Source organism: Gracilinanus agilis, chromosome 2, assembly GCF_016433145.1.
Source record: "Gracilinanus agilis isolate LMUSP501 chromosome 2, AgileGrace, whole genome shotgun sequence".
Classification (NCBI taxonomy): Eukaryota; Metazoa; Chordata; class Mammalia; order Didelphimorphia; family Didelphidae; genus Gracilinanus; species Gracilinanus agilis.
The window spans coordinates 431,515,114-431,538,789 of record NC_058131.1 but is presented as its reverse complement, the minus strand read 5'-3'; the positions used below and the strand labels follow the sequence as shown (position 1 = coordinate 431,538,789).

The following is a 23,676-nucleotide window of genomic DNA, read 5'->3' as shown; positions in this document are numbered from 1 at the left end:
TCTATAGCTAATGCAAAAATTATTAATGAAGTTCTTTCTGCTCTCCAGCTACCTAAAGCCCTAGCTGTAGTTCACTGCTCTGCCCATACAGGTGGAACTGACCCTGTCTCTAAGGGAAATAATCGGGCAGATATTGCTGCAAAGCTAGCAGCAATAGAAGGGCCTGAACTAATTTTAACATTAACAACCACTGATGACTTAAATTTATCACTTTCCTATGATGAGAAGGAAATAACAAAATGGAAGCAGAAATTTAAAGCCAAACAGATAAATGGAGTATGGGTGTCCTCTGAAGGAAAACCCCTGCTCCCTAGACACTTTTATCGACAAATTTGCCAATCTATTCATAAAAATGGTCATTTTGGTACCCAGGGCATCGTGGACTCTGTTAAGAGAGTATGGATAGCTCCTGGCATAACCACTATAGCCTCTAAAGTGTGTGCAGCTTGCCCTACTTGCCAAGCATATAACCAACACGCCTTTCGTGGCAAGGCTTTTGGTGGGCGTCCATTAGCTTACACACCCTTTGAGCACCTACAAATTGATTTCATAACAATGCCAAAGGCTGGACAATATAAATTCTGTCTGGTCATAGTGGATCAACTGACCAGGTGGCCTGAAGCATTTCCTACTGCCCGAGCCACGTCAGCCTTTGTTGCCAAGGTGCTTTTAAAAGAAATCATTCCTCGTTTTGGTCTGCCTGCACGTATTGACTCGGACAGAGGGAGTCACTTTACTGATTCAGTTTTATCTGAAATATATTCATGCCTGGGGATAACTCCAAAATTCCATGTACCATATCACCCCCAGAGCTCAGGCCAAGTTGAACGGATGAACAGAGAACTTAAAACCATGATTGGCAAATTATGTACTGAGACACATCTAAAATGGCCTGAAATTCTCCCTCTAGCTTTATTTTATCTTAGAAGCAGACCTAGGGGAGATCTACACATCTCACCATATGAGATGCTTTTTGGACATCCTCCTATACAGGCTAAACCTTTTTCTCCTGCATATACATCACTATTAGGAGGAGATACTTCTATTGCTTCCTATATACAGGAACTGCAACACAGACTGCGCGAACTCCATGAATCTGGAACTGCAGTACAAGCAGGACCAATAGACTTTTCACTTCACGACCTGAATCCAGGAGACAAAGTGTATATAAAGAACTTCCAGCGCACTGGGGCAACCCAGCCTTCGTGGGATGGCCCGTTTGAAATTTTAATAACCACCCCAACAGCTATAAAGATCGGAGAAAAGGACTCTTGGATTCATTGCTCACATGTAAAGAGGGCATCTTCTATTGAACCTGATTGACTGTTTCCTGTTACCTGCATTGGAGATAACAGTTCATGGACTCATGGATGTTAATTTGGAATCATTGGTCTGTCTTGATTCTTTCCCTGATTTTATTCTAATTTCTTATTGATTTACCTAATATCTTTTAATAGAATAATTGATATTTTTTTTGTCTTTTTTCTCATTTCTTGTACTTGAGTACATATAATCACTTAATTTTTTCATTTTTTTGCAATGCTATAATTTTAATATATATATAATTGCTGTAATATTAATGCTTACTCACAAGGTTTAGACTCCAAGAACTTGCCATATATTGTTAAATGTTATGGGACTATGATTAATGCTTCTATCTAATTCCAGGAGAAGGGAACACATGAGCCATTAATGGTGCTAAGGAAAGCACAAGGTCATGAAGACCGACCGACAAATCAAATGGGATTCTGAGAACATCTGCACAGTGCCGAGGAGCACGAGGTTAAAGAGATCACACATATACAGGTGGGATTGAGGTACTCCCACGCCAACACTGAGGACTTGAACTCAGTGTAAGAATCGAAGCTGCGACGCTTAACATATGTTAAGACGTAGGACTCTCCGAACTACACTGCCAGTCAGGTACCACAGGTTGGCTATTATTTGGCTCACCCATATACTCCTGAGAGTAAAGGGAATGACAGACGCTTCCCTTGCATTTAAATCGGGTCCTTTTTTTCTCTCTTATAGAATGGCAACTTCCTGTAGTCTTAGCTGCAAACGGGTAAGTGCAGTATTACTGCATTGTATCCTACAGACTAGTAGGATGGAAATTATAATTGATGAGACCCAAATACTAGGGCCTGTTATAATTTTATTTTGTTTTCTTCAAAAAAAAAAATTTTTTTTGTGCATAACTTTGATATTTTGATTTTGATTTTAATGCCTTTCTTTTTCAAAAGCTTCAATTTCTTCTATTTGATTTTTATAGTTTTTCTTTCCTTTTTCTTTTGAATTGACTCATGCAACCCCATGACTCAACTGTATATATTGAGCTGATCTGGGTATTTCTTTCTAAATACCCACGTCAGGGGGGATTGTATTTTTATAAAATCCAAGATTAATCGTATTTTTATTATATCCAAGATTTAATTTTTGGTTTTGTTTGAGAAAATTCTCAGGGAAAGAAACTTGCTGATTCCTTAAATCCAGAGAATGAACTGTTTGCAGAGAGATGCCTGAAGAACCTACGTTTAATCAAGAGATCCAGAATGAACTTTGGGTTGCAATTGATTGAACTGATGGGGTTTTGTTGCATCAAGTGATCCAGAACGAACTTTGGGTACTAATGAATGGACTGATGGGGTTTTTGAACAGTTACCTTAATTGTACATGTTATGCTGATTGGGGACTGCCCCCAATTGGTTTCTTGTCAACGCGCTTAGCAAAACATTGGTTTTGCTTTCTCTCTTTTCCATTTCCCTCTTATCTCTAACTATTGTAGTTAGAAGGACCTTTGTGGTAGAAGATGTTTGTGTAACATGATCACTTGGGGTGACTAGGCACCCAATGATCATCAGGGGGGATTGTGTAAATAGAAATTAGCTCTATCCCATTAATAGTCAAAAATCTACTCAACCCAGGCGTGCTAATGATGTCACTCCCACCTCCCTTAGTGGGGAGGGGAGACGAGTTACCCACACGTGACAATAAGTAACAAATCAAGAATAAGGGACTGCCCTTTGGGCAGTCCAAATCAATGTAGAAACTGCCATTTGTCCATTTAACTAGAGGTGGACCACAGGAAGTGATGAAAGACATGATCTCTTTAAGTAAGTTAGTGAACTTCCTGTGGGGGCAGTTGTCGTCTGGAACTAGAGGAAGAAGCATCTCCTGAGACCACAGTCAGCTTATGCTCTGTATTGTCACGTGGGTAAGTTAGGCTGGCTTCCTTGGCCTAGCTGGGCCAATTCTAAACTCTGCCTATCCGGCTGTTGGGCCTTGCGGCTTACAGCTTCATTTATTTAGTCTTCTAACCTCCCTCTTCTCTTTATCCCTACTCACCTTCCTGATTGTAAATAAACTCCTCAACCCGATGCTGACTTGGGTCTGATTTAATTACGGAATCAACCTGAATTGTTGATTCCTGGCGGCCACATATTTTAAGGATATAACTATAATAACTAAATTTTATTTCTTACACTACTAGCAGCAATGCAATGATGCAGGATGATTCTGAGGGACTTTTGAGAAAGAACTCTATCCACAGCTAGAGAAAGAACTGTGGGAGTAGAAACACAAAAGAAAAACAACTGCTTGATCACATGGTTCGATGGGGCTATGATTGGGGATGTAGACTCATTTGATCACCCTATTGCAAATATTAACAATATGGAAATAGGTCTTGATCATGTAAAAAATATGTAAAACCCAGTGGAATTACTTGTTGGCTATGGGAGGGGAGTAGAAGGAAGGGAGGGAAAGAATATGAATCATGGAACCATGGAAAAGTATTCTAAATTAAATGAATTTTTAAAAAATATATTGTTTTTAAGGATTCATGCCTTTAAAGACAAGGATAGTTCCACCTTTTGTCTTTGTATCCCTCTTGCCTAACATCAAGTAGTCCCAGTAGAGTTTTACTGATTTTGGCTGCTAGGTAAGATGCAAGAGAAGGAGTGGTGCAAAAAGCCTTGGACTTGGATCCTGCTTTTGACCCAATAGCTGCAAGTCAATGAACCACTCTGAACCTCAGTTTCATCAATTTTTAAAAAATTATTTTGGGATAATTTAATCTATGAAAACATAATGATTAAATTAAATCAGGTAAAGTGATTTGAAAAATGTTGTACCATATGATTTATGATTTATGATTTATTAGTAGTAATTGAAGCTTCACAAGCCCCTTATCTTTTAAGGGTTTATGATTTGTGTGATCTTGGACTGTAGTTTCCTCATCTGTGTAATGACAAAGTTAGGCTTGATGACATCTAAAGGCCCCTTCCTGCTCTAAATCCTGAATGAAAAAAATTTTGAGTACAATCAAAATATTTATGAAAAATGAGACTTTACAGATAGATTTCTGGGCCGCTCCATAATCTGATGGAGCTGAATTTCTCAGTCCACAGAATGAAGAAAAGGAAGGGGCAATATCAGGAGTCTCATAGAACATATAGAAACTTCACTTTAAAAGTTCACACAATAGGGGGACAGCTGGGTAGCTCAGTGGATTGAGAACCAGGCCTAGAGACAGGAGGTCCTAGGTTCAAATCTGGCCTCAGACACTTCCCAGCTGTGTGACCCTGGGCAAGTCACTTAACCCCCATTGCCTACCCTTACCACTCTTCTGCCCTGGAGCAGTATTAACTCCAAGATGGAAGGTAAGGGTTTAAAAAAAAAAAAGTTCACATATTAACTTATTTTCTGGGTCATTAATGGATCAAATCATGGCATATGAGACCCCCTACGTATATTCATAAGTATAATTTATTAAAAAGACGGGGAATCCAGAGATCCCAAACTTGTGGCCTAGTGAGATCTGATGAACCCCAAGTTTTAGGAATAGCTTATAGGTTGGAGACCCCCAAAGCTTGTAATCTGATCTCACTAGTCCACAAGTTAGGGATCTCTAGATTCCAGGTAGGCAATGTCATAATACATAAAATGTAATGCTCTCTGTAAACAAAAAAACATTAGACTAAAGAATTTAGAAAGGCTTTTTCTCTGTCTATCACCAACAGCACTCCATTTTCCACCTTTGTACTTTTGTTCTGGAATTCACTCCTTTCTTCCCTCTCACCTCTTAGAACCCATATTTCTCTTCAAGTTCTCACTTCTACCAGAAGCCTTTTCCTGGTTTCCACAATTGCTATTGTACTCCCTGATTTACATTTAACAACCTAATATAATTTCTCATATTTATTCTGTATATATTTAGAGTTATACTTGTTTCCTCCAATAGATTTAAGATCCTTGAAAATAGGGATTGTTCTATTCATTGGCAGACTTTTTCTTTCTTTGTTGTGCTAATGTCATCCTTAAATACTCTGGGAATGATCTGATTTAATTTTTTTTTTCAAACTTGTTTTATCCTCCACTGCTTCTTTAAGTTTTATGAGGCAATACTCATAATCTTCTACTGTCATCCTCCATCAAATGTTACCAACATGTTTATGTTATACCTAGAAATTATCTTTGGCTGCCAAATCTTTTTGCTTTGCAAGAAATGGAGTTTTTGCTAGCTGAGATGGTTTCTAGGGTCTTGTGATCTCTCTGATTTAGCAATGAATTTATATTGCTTAAACTTCCTTAGAAAAAGTCTGTGCGAACATTTATTCTATTCTTTTATTCATTTCCCATTATTTTGTGCCAATAGCTCTTTTAGTAGGTTGCACTGGAATTGTCTTAATTAAATATCACATCTCATTTTTAGTCTTTTTTTTTTTTTAGAAAAAAAAATCATTTTAAATAGTTTGTTTAATTTGTCACACAATGGTGATACTGTTGACTGGGGAAAAACACAGAACTATTAAATTGTCAGAAAAATCACTCTAATTAAGGAAAGGGCTGAGTTAGGCCTCTACACAGAGCTGCGAGCCACACTCTTGGTTGCTCTGGTCCCTGACCTCTGGGAAAGCCAAACACACCAGATGGGACAATTCCTAGGAAAAAAAGAAATTGGGGAATCTATACACCACTTGGGGAGATGGGGGGTGGGCAGGGAAAGATGACCGACTTTACCCTAGCTACAAGGAAATGGGAGTGTTCAAACTATACTATGCTCAAGCTTGGGAAAGGAATCATAGCAAGAGGCTAGGGTGTAGGGGTAGGGGCTATTTACAATGCATACTAAAAGGATGGTCCCAGCCCAGGTGTGGGTCTTTCCTGGGAAAGGGTCTCGGATTTAATGGGGAAGACTACTTAAGACAAAAAAGGGCACTTAGCATATGCTTAGCTCTACCTAACTGGGATTGTCATTTACCTTAGGATCCATTATTCAGTCTGAAACTGCTAGCCTGAGATTCCCTTCATGGTGGATTCTCACTTTGTGGTCTCCAACTTACAAACTAGTCCTAAAACTTGGGGTTCATCAGATCTTACTAGGTTAAAAGTTTGGGGCTTTAGATTCCATGTCGACAATACCTAATGTTAATTCATTTTAGTGATGCTACTAGCCAGGTAATATAGATAGCTCCAGAAATAAACTTTAAAGTGCTATATAAATGTAAATTATTTACTAATATAACAATGCTTACCTTGGCAATCATTACCTGAAGGCCAGGTACATTATGATTCATCCCTCCAGAAGGATATTCAGTTTGGGTCCATCAATTGTGTTACCCTACTTTTGAGGGGGTCCATTGAATCCAAATTACTGTTGACAAAGGAATATTCAAAGGTATAGGAAGAAAATTATATAAGCATTCCCCCCAAATGGTTAGGGTCTCAACCCACTTTATATCCCCTCATCTGTAAAGAAGGGGATCAGGTTTGTTGACATGGAATCTGAAGACCCCAAACTTGTAGCTTAGTGAGGTATGATGAACCCCAAGTTAGAAATAGTTTGTAGGTTGGAGACCCTCAAGGTTTGTACTTCTTCCCTGTTCCTGTGGGAATCCACCCTGAAGGGAATCTCAGGCTAGCAGTTGCAGACTGAATAATGGACCCTAAGGTAAATGCTAAATACCCTTTTTGTCCTAAGTAGTCATCCCCATTGTATCAAAGACCCTTCCCAGGAAGACTACCTGGACAGGGACCATTCCTTTAGTATCCATTGTGTAAGTAGTCCCTTTCCTCTACACCCTAACCTCTAGCTATGATTCCTTTCCCAAGCTTGATTGTAAATCCCATCCTTACCAGTATAATGCCAATCATCTTCCCCAGCCCCTGGATCTTCCCAAATGGTATATAAGTTCCCCAATTTCCTTGGTTCCTGGGAGACCTCATCTAGCATGGTGGCACTCCCAGGGGGATCAGGGAGTAGAGCAAAGCAGAGTTCATTTAGACTCTGCACAAGGCGCAGCTCTGCATAAGAGGCCAAGTAGCCCTCATCCCCCTTTCCCTTGATTAAAGAGTGGTTTTATGACTATTTAATAGTTCTGTGTTTTTTCTAAGTTAACAGGTTCATGGCATAACTCAGTTCCAAGCATCTTATAAAGGTCCCAGTCCAAAGACCCCCTTCAACTTAAATCCTAGTCACCCTGATTTCTGAGAGTTGGCATCCAGCATCCAACCAGGAATCCTGGATCCAATGTCGACCTGGCTTGAATCCAGATCTAATGCAGACTCCACCATGTGCACTTACAACAGAAAAAGACTAAAGGAAAGACAAACCCCAAGCCTGATTCTCTGGGCCACCATACTTAAAAAGTGGGAGTTCTCCCCTTCCTAACACAGCTGGAAAGAAAGACTGTCCAATTTTGATAGTTTTGAAGATGCAGCCTGTTGCAACTACTTGGTCAAAATGATAAAAAAAAAAAAAAAAAAAAAAAAAAAAAACTGTTCCACCCATTTGAATGCAAAATATTTCTCCTAGAAACAGGACCTTGGCATCTCTGACATAGGTGCCTCCATGGTCAGGTTGATTTGGGAATGTGTCAAAGCCCTATTACTTTAACAATAATAACACTTCAAAACTTTAAGTATCTGATTTCCTTGAATATAACTATGAATGCTCTCTCCTGATTAAGCAAGTCAAATCAAATTAAGTCAATAAAAAAGGGCTTAGTATGTGCCAAGCACTGTGCTAAAGAAGCCCTGGGGATACAAATAAAGGGGGGGGGGGGAACAGTTCCTGTTCTCTAATGACAGGCACAACAGATAAACAATAATATACAGAAAAATATATAAATATATATTGATAAATTAGGGATAATTACACAGCAGGCAAATATATAAATATATATTGATAAATTAGGGATAATTACACAGCAGGCACTACTAGCATTAAGGAAATAAAGAAACTTGAATGAAAATGCAAATGACAACCTCTCTATGAGTTAGCAGATAATCTTCAAAAGTTACTGTGGTCACCTCTTTTTGTGGTAGCAAAAAATTGGAAAAAGAGAGGATATGCATCATTTGAAGAATGTCTGAACAAGTTGTATATGTTTGTAATGGAATACTATTGTGCTTTTAGAAATGACAAAAAGGATGATTTCAAAAAAATCTGGACTCACATGAACTGATACAAAGTGAAATGAGCAGAACCACAAGAACATCTTACACAAAAATAGCAATATTGTTTGATAAACAAGTGTAAATGACGTAGCTTTCTCAGCAATACATTGATTCAAGATAATCCCAAAGACTCACGATGAAAAATTCCATCTGTCTCCAAAGAACTGATAGAGACTGAATGCAGACCAAAACCTTCTGTATTTCACTCTTTTTTTTTGTTCAAGATCTTAACTACAAAATGGCAAATATAGAAAAAATATTTGCATGATTCCACATGTAAAATCTCTATCAGATTGCTTACTGTTTCAGGGAGGGGAAGGGGAGAAGAGGAAGGAAAAAAAGATTTTGGAACTCAAAAATTTTATAAAAGAATGCTAAAAAATATTTTCAAATATAATGGGGGAGTGGGGGCGGGGCAGTGCCAGGATGGAAGCTTACTAGTATGGAAAGCTGAAATCACTCTGACATCCTTCCAACCAATCCTTAAAACTCACCTCAAAACAACAGGAGTCAAAAACTAACAGTAAGACAGAGTCAGGGAGCTGTCCCACTGAACACAACTTGAAAGATAGCCTAGAAAGTCAATTTTCACAGAAGGGGGAACCAGAAGCAAAACTGCACACAAAGGAGTGCTGGCTGAATACCCACTCCTAATACTGCACCAGGTTCTGAGTCTGGGCATAGGCCAGGTTTCTTATCCCAGGACTCTGCCTTCATCACGAACAACAGAGCACCCCATACCCGAGACCCACCCCTTGAAATCCTAGGTCCTGTAACCAGCCCGAGTGAGGCCCAGAAGTCTGTAGCACTTGGAAATTTCAAGCCTGCATGGTGGTAAAGCCCTTAGTCCCAGAGAAAAATAGCTCGGAGTGCTGAGACATACAAACCATCAGCAGAGAAGACAGAAACAGCAGCTTTCAAAACTTCCAGTAAACAGGCAAAAAAAAAAAATCTGGGAAAATGAGCAAGCAGCAAAAGAAACACCTAACTATAGAAATTTCTATGGAGACAAAGAGCAAAGCAGAATCAAAAGGAAACAGTAAGATCCAAGCAACCACATATAGAAGTTCAAAGGAAAATTGGAATTGGGGTAGGTGGCTACGTGGCTCAGTGGAATGAGAGCCAGACCCAGAAATGGGAGGGCCAGGGTTCAAATGTGGACTCAAACACTTCATAATTGTGTGATCCTGGGCAAGTCATTTAACCCCCATTGCCAAGCCCTTGCTGCTTTTCTGCTTGAGAACCAATACACCGTATTGATTCTAAGATGGAAGATAAGGATTAAAAAAAAATGAAAGTAATAAAAAAAAATAGCTTAAAAAGCAAAATTGATCAACTGGAAAAAGAGGCAAAAAATTCAATGAAGAAAAGAGTTCCAGGGGACAGCTAGGTAGCTCAGTTGATTCAGAGTCAGGCCCAGAGTTGGGAAGTCCTGGGTTCAAATCTGGCCTCAGACTGTGTGACCCTGGGCAAGTCACTTAACCCCTGTTGCCTAGCCCTTACAACTCTTCTGCCTTGGAACCAATACACAGTATTGATTCTAAAATAGAAGGTAAGGGTTTTAAAAAAAAATGAAAATAGTTCCATGAAAAGCAGAATGGACCAAATAGAAAAGGAGGTCATGAAGGAAATTCATTCTTCAAAAATTAGAATTGGGCAAATAGAAGCTAAGAACTTCCTGAGACATTAAGAAATAATGAAAAAAAGAATCAAAAGAATGAAAAAAATAGAAGAAAATATGAAATATCTTATTGAAAAAAATTGACCTGAAAAATAGACTCAGGAGAGACAATTTAAGAATTATTGGACTAGGGGGCAACTAGGTAGCTCAGTAGATTGAGATCCAGGCCTAGAGACAGGAGGTCCTAGGTTCAAATCTGGCCTCAGACACTTCCCAGCTGTGTGACCCTGGGCAAATCACTTGACCCCCATTGCCTACCCTTACCACTCTTCTGCCTTGGAGCCAATACATAGTATTGACTCCAAGATGGAAGGTAACAGTTTAATTAAAAAAAAAAAAAAAGAATTATTGGACTACCTGAAAGTCATGATAAAAATAAAGGACTAGACATCATGATATAAGAAATTATCCAAGAAAACTGCCCTGATATTCTTGAACAAGAGGGTAAAATAGAAATTGAAAGAATATATAATGTTAGAGCCAAGTTCAAGAGCTCTCAGGCCAAGGAGAAAATACAGCAAGCAGCCAGAAAGAAATAATTCAAATATCATGGAGCCTGAGTCAGGATTACACAGGCTCTGGTAGCTTCCACATTGAAGGACAAGAAGTTTTGGAATATGCTATTCCAAAAGGCAAGAGAACTGGATTTACAAACAAAAATCACCTACTCATTAAACTGACTATATCCTTTCAGGGTATATGGGATGAATTGTGCATTATTCTCCAGCATACATTAATAAATATTAGTAATCATAGATTGGGAACTTCCTATCAAAAATTAATGAAAGAGGTGCCCTTTAGAAGGGAGACATCAATAAGAAGAGTAGAGAAATTCCCTCCCCAAGCAGCTTTACATATTATACATGAATATACACCTTTAATATACTCTTTTCTAATGTGGCTAAAAGAACCCCCACCTCCCATATATACCCCCCCCTTTTGTTCCCAAGGGAAATGTTTTAAAACTTACAAGTTATAATCTTGATTGTGAGTCCTAAGTGTTTCAGCCTGAAAGGCCTTGGATATGTCAAAATTCTGAAACTGCAAACTTAAGGAAAGCTCCCATAGGCTTGGAAGCTCTAGGAAAACTTAAGGAGGATAGAATGAGATGAAGAAATATAACATACAAAAGCATTATGTTACACACAGGTGGCAGGTGACAAGAAGAGACGTATTATATTAAATTCCTATAAATTCTGAATTCATGTGATCAGTAACACTGTTACTGAGAGAATACTCCAGACAGTGCTTCCATTTCTCTCTCTCTCTCTCTCTGTCTTTCTCCCTCCTCCCTTCCTAAATAAAGCCGCATTTTCTCTGCCAGCATCTGTCTAAGTCTCCTGTCTGCTCATTAGAGTGATTACTAGCTAGGGGTGCAAGCTCACCTACAAAATTCCACTCCATACACAAGGGGAAAGTATGGCCATTGAATAAAATGGAACATTTCCAAGTATTTCTGAAGAAAAGACCACACTTAAACAGAAAATTTGAGGTCTGAACATATATAATTGGGGAGGTGGGGATAAAAAAATACCTTTTTTTAAAAGTTGCTGTGGGGAAAAAAAGTGTATCAACTCTCCTTTGATTAACCTGAAAATGAGCCTCTCCAAACTTAAATGGGCAGGTCCTCACAAGGTCAGACATTTACTCAATCTCTATGTCTATATTTAAGGCCTTCAAACTTCAGAGGATTTAGGAGAGCTTCTGCTGTCTTTCTGCTATTTTTCAAATGAAAATAAATACTTTTACAATTTTTGACAGTAATGACTTGCCATTCCAAATATACTGACTAGTGGCCTGCTCTGGTACATTCAAATACTCCTCTATTTTATGAGTAGAGAGGAAACCCCTGGGCCCTTTCTGGCTTCATTACTCCCTAATAGTTGAGCTTCCCACAGACTATCCTAATGTGTGGGTTGTTGTAACTGTTCTGACCTTTGCCCTGAAAATGATAGAACAAAAATGGTGTGTCTATACAAAGAATAAATACGGTGATAGTAAGGAAAAAAAAATCTTGTTCTTGGTGAATTTTAATCACTTGGACCAGATGAACTATATCTTTGGGTATTGGAAATCAATTATTTTTGCTTTGAAAATCCTTTCATTTTCTTCTAATTTTTACAATCTTTTGACTTTGTTTTATTATTTCTTTTCTTATGATATCCTTAGCTTCTATTTGGTTTATTCTGATTTTCATGGAATTTGTTGATTGGTCAAGGTTTTATACTTTTTATATGAACCTACATAATATGGACCATTTCCCCATATTATAATATAAACAGTTAATCTTTATTTAGCCTCATGATTGGGGGCACCTAGATAGCACAGTGGATTGTGTGTTGGACCTGGAATCAGGAACTTTCATGTTCCGGAGTTCAAATTGGACCTCAGACACTAGCTGTGTGACCCTGAGCAAAGCACATAACCCTGTTTGCCTCAATTTCTTCATCTATAAAATGAGGTGGAGAAGGAAATAGTAAACATCTGTTATCTTTTTGCAAAGAAAACACCTAATAGTGTCACAAACAGTTGGACAGAACTGAAAAATGACTGAATGAACAACAATCTCATGTTTGCTCACCCATATTTACCTTTTTTTGTTTCTCTTGACCCCAGTGTTTGTGCTTCAAAGTGACCACTTAGTTCTGGTTTTTTCATCAAGAATGCTTGGGTAGAAAATCTGGGGGCCAAATTAGTGAGAGGTGTGTGGTTTTCTAGTGAGGACAAGCCCATTCTTCCAAGATCTTTATATAATACGCTATGTAATGCATTGCATGCCCAAGGCCATTATGGGACCCAAACCTTGGTGGATGGCATTCGAAGGCACTGAACGGCTCCTGGCATATCCACATGTGCAATTAGAACATGCCAGAAATGCAAGGTTTGCTTGCAGTACAATCAGGGTGTGACCAGAATTAAGGGACTAGGAGGCAGACAATTGGCATATACCCCATTTGAGTGCTTGCAGATCAATTATATATCAATACCCAATTGTCAGGGATACAAACATGCCCTACTCATCATTGACAGGTTGACTCGATGGCCAGAAGTGCTCCCTGCAAAGAAAAACAACACAGCCTTTGTGGTGAAGACACTTCTGAGAGAGATAGTTCCAAGATTCTCTGTACCAGCTAGAATAGATTCGGACCTTTCCCAAAACATCTTGCATGAGATTTAAAAGACCTTGAGGATACAGAGAAGTTTACATTCAGTCTATTACCCCTCATCTCAGGGCAAATTGAAATCTGCAATAAGAGAATTAAAACTCTGATTGGGAAAGTATGTTCTGAAAGCCATCTGTGCAGGAAGAAGACTGGAAGGAAGAAATACATGGAGCAGCAATATCATGTTATAAACACACATTGCACATATGAAATATCACATGATAGTTGCATGCCACACTACATAGGCTACACAAGGAGGACTGTGGTTCTCCAGTGGGCCAGAAGATCCATGCAGTAAGGGTAAGTATGTGCATGCATCAGTACTCATTAGTTTATTGAACAGGACACAAACTGATTGTTCACTTTTTTATAAAGACCTCATGTGGATAAATGAGTCTCTTCTGTATATATGTATTATATGTACATATTGAATGTGAATATGTATATACAGGAAGGGTATCCTAGGATCTCTAACATATCAAAAGATTCATTCTTTGTTTTTTGATTTGGTAGACATCAAGGTAACTTCCATCTGTAAATAGGCATTGTGGATAGCCTGTATTTTATTTACTAATCCATAGTATAGAGTTACTAATAGTTTAGGGGAAGGTAGCTTTTAGGGATCTTTGAAATACAGAGTTAGTCAGGGAGAGTCACTATAGTCTATAAGAATAAGTAATGTATATAGTGTGCATATACTTATGACGAACAAAATAAAATTAATATACTAACAATTTAGAATTTAGGATTATTAACACCACTAACTTAGCTTAAGTAAGGTAATAACATGGAAACTTAATTTTCTAACAGTTTCCTTATGGAGTTTTACCATGTTCTTTAGTTATGAGTTAGGAGCAAGTTTTAGAAGATCTGTAGGTTGTTACATTTTTTAAAAAACATTTATTAATATTCATTTTTAAGATGGTTACATGATTCATGCTCTTACTTTCCCCTTCACCCCTCTTCACCCCCCCACCCATGGCCGATGCACATTTCCACTGGTTTTAAAATGTGTCATTGATCAAGACCTATTTCCAAATTGTTGATAGTTGCATTGGTGTGGTAGTTTCAAGTCTACATCCTCAATCATGTCCACCTCAACCCATGTGTTCAGACAGTTGTTTTTCTTATCTGTTTCCTCTCCTGCAGTTCTTCCTCTGAATGTGGATAGCGTTCTCTACCATAAATCCCTTAGAGCTGTCTTGTGTCATTACATTGCTGCTGGTACAGAAGTCCATTGCATTCGATTTTACCATAGTATATCAGTCTCTGTGTACAGTGTTCTTCTGGCTCTGCTCCTTTCACTCTGCATCAGTTCCTGAAGGTCTTTCCAGTTCATCTGGAATTCCTCTAGTTTATTATTCCTTTGAGCACAATAGTATTCCATCACCAGCATATACCACAATTTGTTCAGCCATTCCCCAAATGAAGGACATACTCTCTTTTTCCAGTTCTTTGCCACCACAAAAAGCGCAGCTATAAATATTTTCGTACAAGTCTGTTTATTTATGATCTTTTTGGGGTACAAACCCAACAATGGTATGGCTGGATCAAAGGGCAGGCATTCTTTTATAGCCCTTTGAGCATAGTTCCAAATTGCCAGCCAGAATGGTTGGATCAATTCACAGTTCCACCAGCAATGCATTAATGTCCCAATTTTGCCACATCCCCTCCAGCATTCATTACTCTCCCCTTCTTTCATTTTAGCCAATCTGCTAGGTGTAAGGTGATACCTCAGAGTTGTTTTGATTTGCATTTCTCTAATTATTAGAGATTTAGAACACTTTTTCATGTGCTTATTGATACTTTTGATTTCTTTCCCTGAAAATTGCCTATTCATGTCTCTTGCCCATTTATCAATTGGGGAATGGCTTGATTTTTTATACAATTGATTTAACTCCTTGTATATTTGAGTAATTAGACCCCTGTCAGAGTTTTTTGTTATAAAGATTTTTTCCCAATTTGTTGTTTCCCTGCTGATTTTGACTACATTGTTTTTGTTTGTACAAAAGCTTTTTAGTTTAATATAATCAAAACCATTTAATTTACATTTTGTACTTTTCTCTAACTCTTGCTTGGTTTTAAACTCTTTCCTTTCCCATAGTTCTGACAAGTATACTATTCTGTGTTCACTTAACTTATTTATAGTTTCCCTCTTTCTATTCAAGTCATTCACCCATTCTGAATTTATCTTGGTGAAGGGTGTGAGATGTTGATCTAAACCTAATCTCTCCCATATTGTTTTCCAAATTTCCCAACAGTTTTTTTTTTTTTTTTTTTTTGTGAAGCATTCTTTATTTCTTTGCATCTTAGAACAGGTGATGGAATAATGGTACAAAATAAGACATACATTTTTTTCAGACATGGCCAACATATTGATTTGTTTGCTTGGCTACAGCTACTTATTACAAGGAAGGCCTTCCCTTTAGTAGGGATAGAAACTGAGTAATTATCATAATGATGCAAGAAAAAAAGATTATCAGTGAAACATTTTATATTTTAAGATATACAGAAAAGAGCAGAAGTTCAAAAAGGGACAAAGACAAGCAGAGAAGTTTTCTTACTATCATATTAAATATAATACATACAATCAATCAATATTTTCATTAAGCGCCTATTATTATATGTGCCAGGCATAAACATATATAAACTATACATAATAGTTTAATTACAACTCTCTTTTCTATTCTTAATATTGAAATGTTCATTTTTGATATAAGAAAAAACATTCCATTTTACAGATAAGCTCTGAGAAATTACATGATTTATCTATGACTATAAAGCTAGTAAGTATCAGAACTGAAAGGCAAACTCAGTTTTTTTTTGACTTTGAGAGTTCAGTTCTTTTTCTAATCTATGTAAGGTTGTCTTTATCATCTCTAAACTATCACCAAAAATTCAATATATAAACAGGTTAAAGTAGTTTTATTTTAACATTTGCTAACAGAAAGGTTTTGATTTTTCATAAGAGACCAAGCCAGTGTGTTAAAAGACTAACTGACTTGACCATACATTCAAAAAACTAATGCAGTTCAAGGACTGTATTTCATGGGGAAAAAGTCACTTTAAACTTAAATTATACTCAACACTCATGTTCTATTCATAGAATATTTTTTAAACAAAGCTTATATTTTGTGATTCTTAAATACGTTTTTTTAAAATACCAAAATTCTTACATGCAGAAAATTGTACTGGTTTCAGTGTATAACTGGTTTCAGTGGTGGTGATGTTGTGTAAACTGAAGTCCACAATACCCACAAGTCCCAGTTTTAGTCTCTTTGTCCAAGTTTATATATACTTTTGGATGACCCAGAGCTCCTCCTCCACCATCACATGATATCACTCGACTTTCCACTTTGCTTACTGGTTGCTCTGCTATCAAATCAATTGCAAAGTTTTCATTTACCTCTTTCTGGCGACCAACAAAGCGAATCCTCCTGTAATCATCTTCATCATAAACCTGGCCTGTGTGGGCAATTTTCTCCCCCGTGGGCGACACCTGCACACCAAAACATCTGGCGGCCACAGGGAAGCCCTGGCTGCGGCCCAGAAGGCGGCCGAAGGTCACAAACGCCACCGCCGCAGACGCCGCCATCTTTCCCCCTTCCCAACAGTTTTTGTCAAATAGTGGATTCATGACCCAAAAGTTGGGCTCTTTGGGTTTATCATACACTGTCTTGCTGATGTCATTTACCCCAAGTCTATTCCACTGATCCTCCTTCTGTCTCTTAGCCAGTACCATATTGTTTTGTTTTTTTTTTTCAGGGAAATGAACTTTAATTTAGTATCAACATAGACAAAAACAGCACAAAATCATTCCAGAGAATGGAAGGAGAGGGACACATTTGAGAAAGGGGGCTTTATGTTTTCCAGTCTTCATTCTGTCTTAGGCTTTACTCCAGGGCCCAATAAATAGCAAGTACTGTGAGCCCTTCCCCTTTCATTTCAGTAGTGGAATATGACATGTTCAGGGAAGGGTGATGTGGAGTTTTCCTTAGTGTTCTTCAGCAGTGAACATGGTTCGGGCACGCCGTATGATGTAGTCCTTGGCTGCATCATAGGGATGTTCCTTGGAAGGGATCTCCAAAATGGCCGGCACTGAGTGTGTGTAGGAATCCAATATATGCCGTATCATCTCTGTGATATATTGGTTGATGAGGATGATACCAATGTCTTCTCGTTGTAGAAACTGCCGAAAGGTGTCCTCGATTTCATTGATGGTCGTGTCCTTCTCCACCACCAGGAAATTCGGACAGCGGTTCTTGTTGAGCTCCCCGATGCCACCCGGCAGGAAACCTGTAACAGTGTCCTCCTCTCCGATCACAGCGATCAGCTTCCCCCGTGCCGCCATGGTGGATGATCCAGTACCATATTGTTTTGATGACTGCTACTTTATAGTATAGTTTAATATCTGGTACTGCTAGGCCCCCTTCCTTCACATTTTTTTTCATTATTTCCCTTGATATTCTTGATCTTTTGTTATTCCAAATGAAATTTGTTATAGTTTTTTCTAATTCAGTAAAGAAGTTTTTTGGCAGTTTGATAGGTATGGTGCTAAATAGGTAAATTAATTTGGGTAGAATGGTCATTTTTATTATGTTAGCTCATCCTACCCCTGAGCAATCAATGACTTTCCAATTGTTGAGATTCAGTTTTATTTGTTCGGAAAGTGTTTTGTAGTTGTTTTTGTATAATTGCTGTGTTTGTTTTGGTAGATAGATTCCCAAATATTTTATATTGTCTAGGGTGATTTTAAATGGTGTTTCTCTTTCTACCTCTTGCTGCTCTAATGTGTTGGAGATATATAAAAATGCTGATGATTTGTGTGTATTTATTTTGTATCCTGCTAAAGTTGTTGATTATTCCTACAAGCTTCTTAGTTGATTCTCTAGGATTTTTTAAGTAGACCATCATATCATCTGCAAAGAGTGATAGCTTAGTCTCCTCATTGCCTATTTTGATACCTTCAATTTCTTTTTCTTCCCTAATTGCTACTAGTACTATGTGTTTCTAGTATTATGTTGAATAATAGAGATGATAATGGGCATCCTTGTTTCACTCCTGATCTTATTGGGAAGGCTTCTAATTTATCCCCATTGCATATGATGCTTGTTGATGGTTTTAGGTATATACTGTTTATTATTTTTAGGAAAGGTCCTTCTATTCCTATACTTTTCAGTGTTTTCAATAGAAATGAATCCTGTATTTTGTCAAAGGCCTTTTCAGCATCTATTGAGATGATCATGTGATTTTTGTTTGTTAGATTGTTGATATGTGTCAATAGTCAATTATGTGGATGGTTTTCCTAATGTTGAACCATCCTTGCATTCCTGGTATAAATCCCACCTGATCATGGTGGATGATCTTCTTAATTACTTGCTGGAGTCTCTTTGCTAGTATTCTATTTAAGATTTTTGCATCTATGTTCATTAGAGAGATTGGTCTGTAGTTTTCTTTCTCTGTTTTTGATCTCCCTGGCTTTGGAATCAATGCCATATTTGTGTCATAAAAGGAATTTGGTAGGACTCCTTCTTTGCTTATCATATCAAATAATTTGCATAGTATTGAGATTAGTTGCTCTTTGAATGTCTGATAGAATTCACTTGTGAATCCATCTGACCCTGGCGATTTTTTCTTAGGGAGTTCTTTGATGGCTTGTTCAATTTCTTTTTCTGATATGGCATTATTTAGGTATTCTATTTCTTCTGCTGTTAATCTAGGCAACTTATATTTTTGTAAATATTCATCTTTATCTCCTAAATTGTTATATTTGTTGCCATATAATTGGGCAAAATAGTTTTATTAGAGGTGAGGTCTCCCTTTTCATCTTTGATACTGGCAATTTGGTTTTCTTCTTTCCTTTTTTTTTTATTAGATTGACCAGTACTTTGTCTATTTTATCTGTTTTTTCAAAATACCAGCTTCTAGTCTTATTTATTAATTCAATAGTTCTTTTACTTTTGATTTTATTAATTTCTCCCTTGATTTTTAGTATTTCTAATTTAGTTTTCATCTGGGGATTTTTTTTTAATTTTTTTTTTTTTAATTTTAAACCCTTTACTTCTGTGTATTGACTTATAGGTGGAAGATTGGTAAGGGTAGGCAATGGGGGTCAAGTGACTTGCCCAGGGTCACACAGCTGGGAAGTGTCTGAGGCCGGATTTGAACCTAGGACCTCCTGTCTCTAGGCCTGGCTCTCAATTCACTGAGCCACCCAGCTGCCCCATCATCTGGGGATTTTTAATTTGCTCGCTTTCTAGTTTTTTGAGTTGCATGCCCAATTCATTAATCTCTGCCCTCCTTAATTTGTTAAAATATGCACTCAAGGATATAAATTTCCCCCTGAGTACTGCCTTCGCTGTATCCCATAGAGTTTGGTAGGATATCACATCATTGTCATTCTCTTCAATGAAATTGTTGATTGTTTCTATGATTTCTTCTTTGACTAATTGGTTTTAGAGAATCATATTGTTTAATTTCCAATTGGTTTTTGATTTGCCTGTCCAAGTGCCCTTACTAATTATTATTTTTATTGCATTATGATCTGAGAAGGTTACATTTATTATTTCTGCTCTTTTGCATTTGTTTGCAATGTTTCTATGCCCTATTACATGGTCAATCTTTGTGAATGTACCATGTGCAGCTGAAAAGAAGGTGTATTCCTTTTTGTCCCTATTTATTTTTCTCCACATATCAATTAAATCTAATTTTTCTAGGACTTCATTCACCTCTCTTACCTCTTTCTTATTTATTTTTTGGTTTGATTTATCTAGATCTGAAAGAGGAATATTTAGATCTCCCACTATTATGATTTTACTATCTATTTCCTTCTCAAGCTCTGCCAGTTTCTCCTTTATGAATTTGGATGCTATGCCACTTGGTGCATACATATTGAGCAGTGTTATTTCCTCATTGTTTATACTGCCTTTAATCAGGATGTAATGACCTTCCCTGTCTTTTTTAATCATATCTATTTTTACTTTGGCTTTGTCAGAAATCATAATAACCACTCCTGCCTTCTTTTTCTCATTTGAAGCCCAAAAGATTTTGCTCAAGCCCTTAACCTTAAACTTGTGTATGCCCACCCACCTCTTATGTGTTCTTGTAGACAACATATGGTAGGACTTTGGATTCTAATCCACTCTGCTATTTGTTTCCATTTTATGAGCGAGTTCATCCCATTCACATTCAGAGTTATAATTATCAGTTGTGCATTCACTGACATTTTTGTATCTTCCCCTAGTCCTACCCCTTCTTCTTACACTATTTTCTTTTAAACCAGTGATTTGCTTTGAGCTGGTATCCCTTATCCCCTCCCTTGATTAACTTCCCTTTCTACCCCCTCCCTTATTATTCCCCTCTTTTTATTTTTAAAGGCCTAATAAATTCCCTCCCCCTTCTTCTCCCCTCCCTTTTTTGACCTCCCCACTCCCCTGCTCCCCTTGGTTTATCTCTTCTGACTTTCTCAGTAGGGTTGGATAAAGTTTTATATCTCAATGGATAATATAGCTACTCTTCCCTCTCCAGGTTGATTACACTGAGAGTAAGGTTTAAATATTACCTCTTAATGCTCTCTTCCTCTCCTTCTTATAATAGTATTTGTCCCCTCCCCTTCCCATGCCCTCTTTGTGTGTAATAGAACATCCTATTTTTCTTAATAACTCAAGTTTCTCTTGGTGTCTCCTACTATTCACCCCCCTCTTTCCCACCGCCCATATCATCTTAGACCATTTAGTATTCCACCCTCTCCCTATGAGTTATTCTTCTGATTTCTATAATAGTGAATACTATAATAGTGAATAGAGTTCACTACAGAGAATTATACATAACATTTCTCCACATAGGAATACAGATAATTAGATCTTATTGAAGCCCTTAAAGAGGTTCAGGGTCTGTATTCAAAGTCCGTATGCATTCTTTAGCCTCTTGGGGTCCTAAGCCTTGCTGCTCTCAGGAACAGGCCTTGGAGCTGCCAAAGACTTAATGGGTGCCCCAAACCTACTTTAACTCTTGTGTGCTGGCCTTGGAGTTGTACGTGGTATGGGGGGTGTGGGAGGGTCTTCCTCCACTCGCGTTTTAGTGAGAGCTATTTCACCCCTTTATAGCGTGGAAATGCCCCAACACAAACATTAAGTGCTGCACCCTGTTGTGGGGTCCCTTCATTCGTCTGGATTTGTTTTTATGTCCTCTTGAGGAGTCCTATATGCTTCAGTTAGGAGAGATCAGGCAGCTGCTCCTTACTCTGCCACCATCTTAACCCGGAACCAGGTTGTTACATTTTTACTTTGAATGTGTTTCAAAGATGTTTGCATTGCATGCTTTAGGGATAGTGACTGCAACTTATAATTGTTGCAGTTTTGGATTTTCTGTTTGTGATATTCTGTTACATTTGTTATGATTTTTGTATTTTATTCTAAAACCTGTTTTTTCCCTTGTTAAACTTTCCTTTTTCCCTCCTTAGATAGGGATAGATAGTATAATAAGCCATAGCATAGAAAGACTGTTAAGGGGTTAGGAATAAGACATTTAGGAAGTAATTTAGGTTTAGTGTTAACAGGGTAAACTGTGCTGCAATATCTTAAGCCTGCAGAATTTCCAGTGGAAATTCCCACTAGAAAGGGGGGAATTACTGTTATGTAGAGATGGCTGCATGGAATCCCTGCAAAAATACAGGGTCAGCCTCACCCAAAATTCCAGGGGACCCCCCCCCCCGCCCCTGAGAACTTTGGGTGAGGGGGCAGTTGAGAAGGGTTGAGACAGTTGCTTTGTGGGGGTTGAGGTGAGCAGACTAACTGCTTACTGCTCCTGACTTGGGGGGTTCACCTGAGTGGCCATTGTGGCAAAGCCATAGTGGTTTTTTCTCAGGAGTTAGCCTGTTTATTAGGATTAATCCTTATCAATATCAATATAACAATTATTTAGTGATTTAGTGATTAGGTATATTCACTATTAGCAAGAGAGCTAGTTTAGTTAAGTGCCCTTCACCCCCTCCTGGGGGCAGGAAGGGCAGCTTCAACCTAACAGATCAGGATCACCCTTTCCTTATCCAAAACCCTAATTACCCCCTCTAGCTTTTCCTTTTACTTCTTAAAATAAGCTTTATCTACAATATCTGTGCCTGGAAATTATTTGGGGGATACTCACTGCTCAAGTGTGGTCATCTAGCTTGAATCCTGTCAGCTGCCAGATTTAAGAAGATCATCTATCTCAGTCCTTCAACATTTTAGATAACTAGCTTTTATTTATCCCTCTATCAGACCTGTGAGGAATATAAGTTAAAGAAAAGAGGAACATCATTAGAGTTCAGCCTCAACAGAAACTTACCAGAAGTACCTCAGTCAGTCTCCATTTTTCCAACTGAAACCTCAATTGCTTGGGGGGAGGGGTTTGAGAGCCAGGAATTTCTTACCCACTCCCTTCTCACTGAAGCCTGTCAATCTGTGTCTGTGTCTTGAAGGTTACTGGCCCTGACATAATTATCTGCTTCTCCAAAATATCTGTTATTTTATCAACATAACACTAGTTGTCCCAAGATATGGGCACTTTTATGATTTTTTGAAATCTAATTTCCTGGGTCTTTTTAGAGTCATGGAATTCAATTAGTCCAATTATTCTTAGATTTTTTTTTCTCCTCAATCTGTTTTTAAGATCTATTTTGTATTATATACCTTGTAGGTTTTTTCTATTTTTAAAATAATTTGACTTAAATATTTCTTGTTGTTTCATGGAATTGATGTAGGCATAGCAAAATTAGCGTCTCATCCAAAAAATTGACAGCTCACACTGACTATTGAGGAAATAAGCTCTATTATAAGAGAATATAGTAATAGAGTAACTAGTGAAAGAGGAAGCAAGAAAGAAAGGGAAGGATGTAAGTGAGGTAAGGTAAGGAGATGAGGCAAATTGAGATTTTCAGGAATGTGGGTCATTTGTTTGAATGGTCATTGCCCCGTTGATTCCAAGGAACTGATGTCAGTCTATCCTTGGGCCACTTTGGTTTGTATAGCTTTACCCATGATTCTCTCTTGGGAGTGGAGGGACTTGGAGCAAACCACAATGTAAATGAGATGCTAATGACATGTTAAACACCCCAGGGCACCTTTCAGTCAAATTTTGTTTGACTGCAGGGACCCCCCCCTCCCAAACAAGTACCGACCTAGGTTATGTATGTGAGTTTTCTCATATTTTATATCTAAGCAATCCATATTTCTTATCTGAAAGATGGCCCCATACTAATCAATTAGTTACTATTTCCATGTTCTTTTGATTGTTTATAGATATATGGCAGGGTTTGTAGGACATTTCAATCGACATCAGAATCATTAACTTCTATTTGGTCCATTCTAATTTTAAGGGAGTTTGTTACTTGGT

The 23,676-nt window shown here is 37.9% G+C and overlaps 2 protein-coding genes across 2 annotated transcripts; both read right to left on the bottom strand.

The window, feature by feature from the left end:
- Nucleotides 1-15,784: 15,784 nt before the first annotated feature.
- LOC123235716 (NADH dehydrogenase [ubiquinone] iron-sulfur protein 6, mitochondrial-like) lies at nt 15,785-16,900 on the bottom strand. The gene has a single exon (XM_044661922.1). The coding sequence runs from the start codon at nt 16,898-16,900 to the stop codon at nt 16,520-16,522; it is 381 nt and encodes a 126-aa protein (XP_044517857.1). The 3' UTR covers nt 15,785-16,519.
- A 319-nt stretch (nt 16,901-17,219) lies between these two features.
- Nucleotides 17,220-17,656, bottom strand: LOC123235715 (V-type proton ATPase subunit F-like). Its single transcript, XM_044661921.1, has one exon. The coding sequence runs from the start codon at nt 17,654-17,656 to the stop codon at nt 17,300-17,302; it is 357 nt and encodes a 118-aa protein (XP_044517856.1). The 3' UTR covers nt 17,220-17,299.
- Between the last annotated feature and the right edge of the window lie 6,020 nt (nt 17,657-23,676).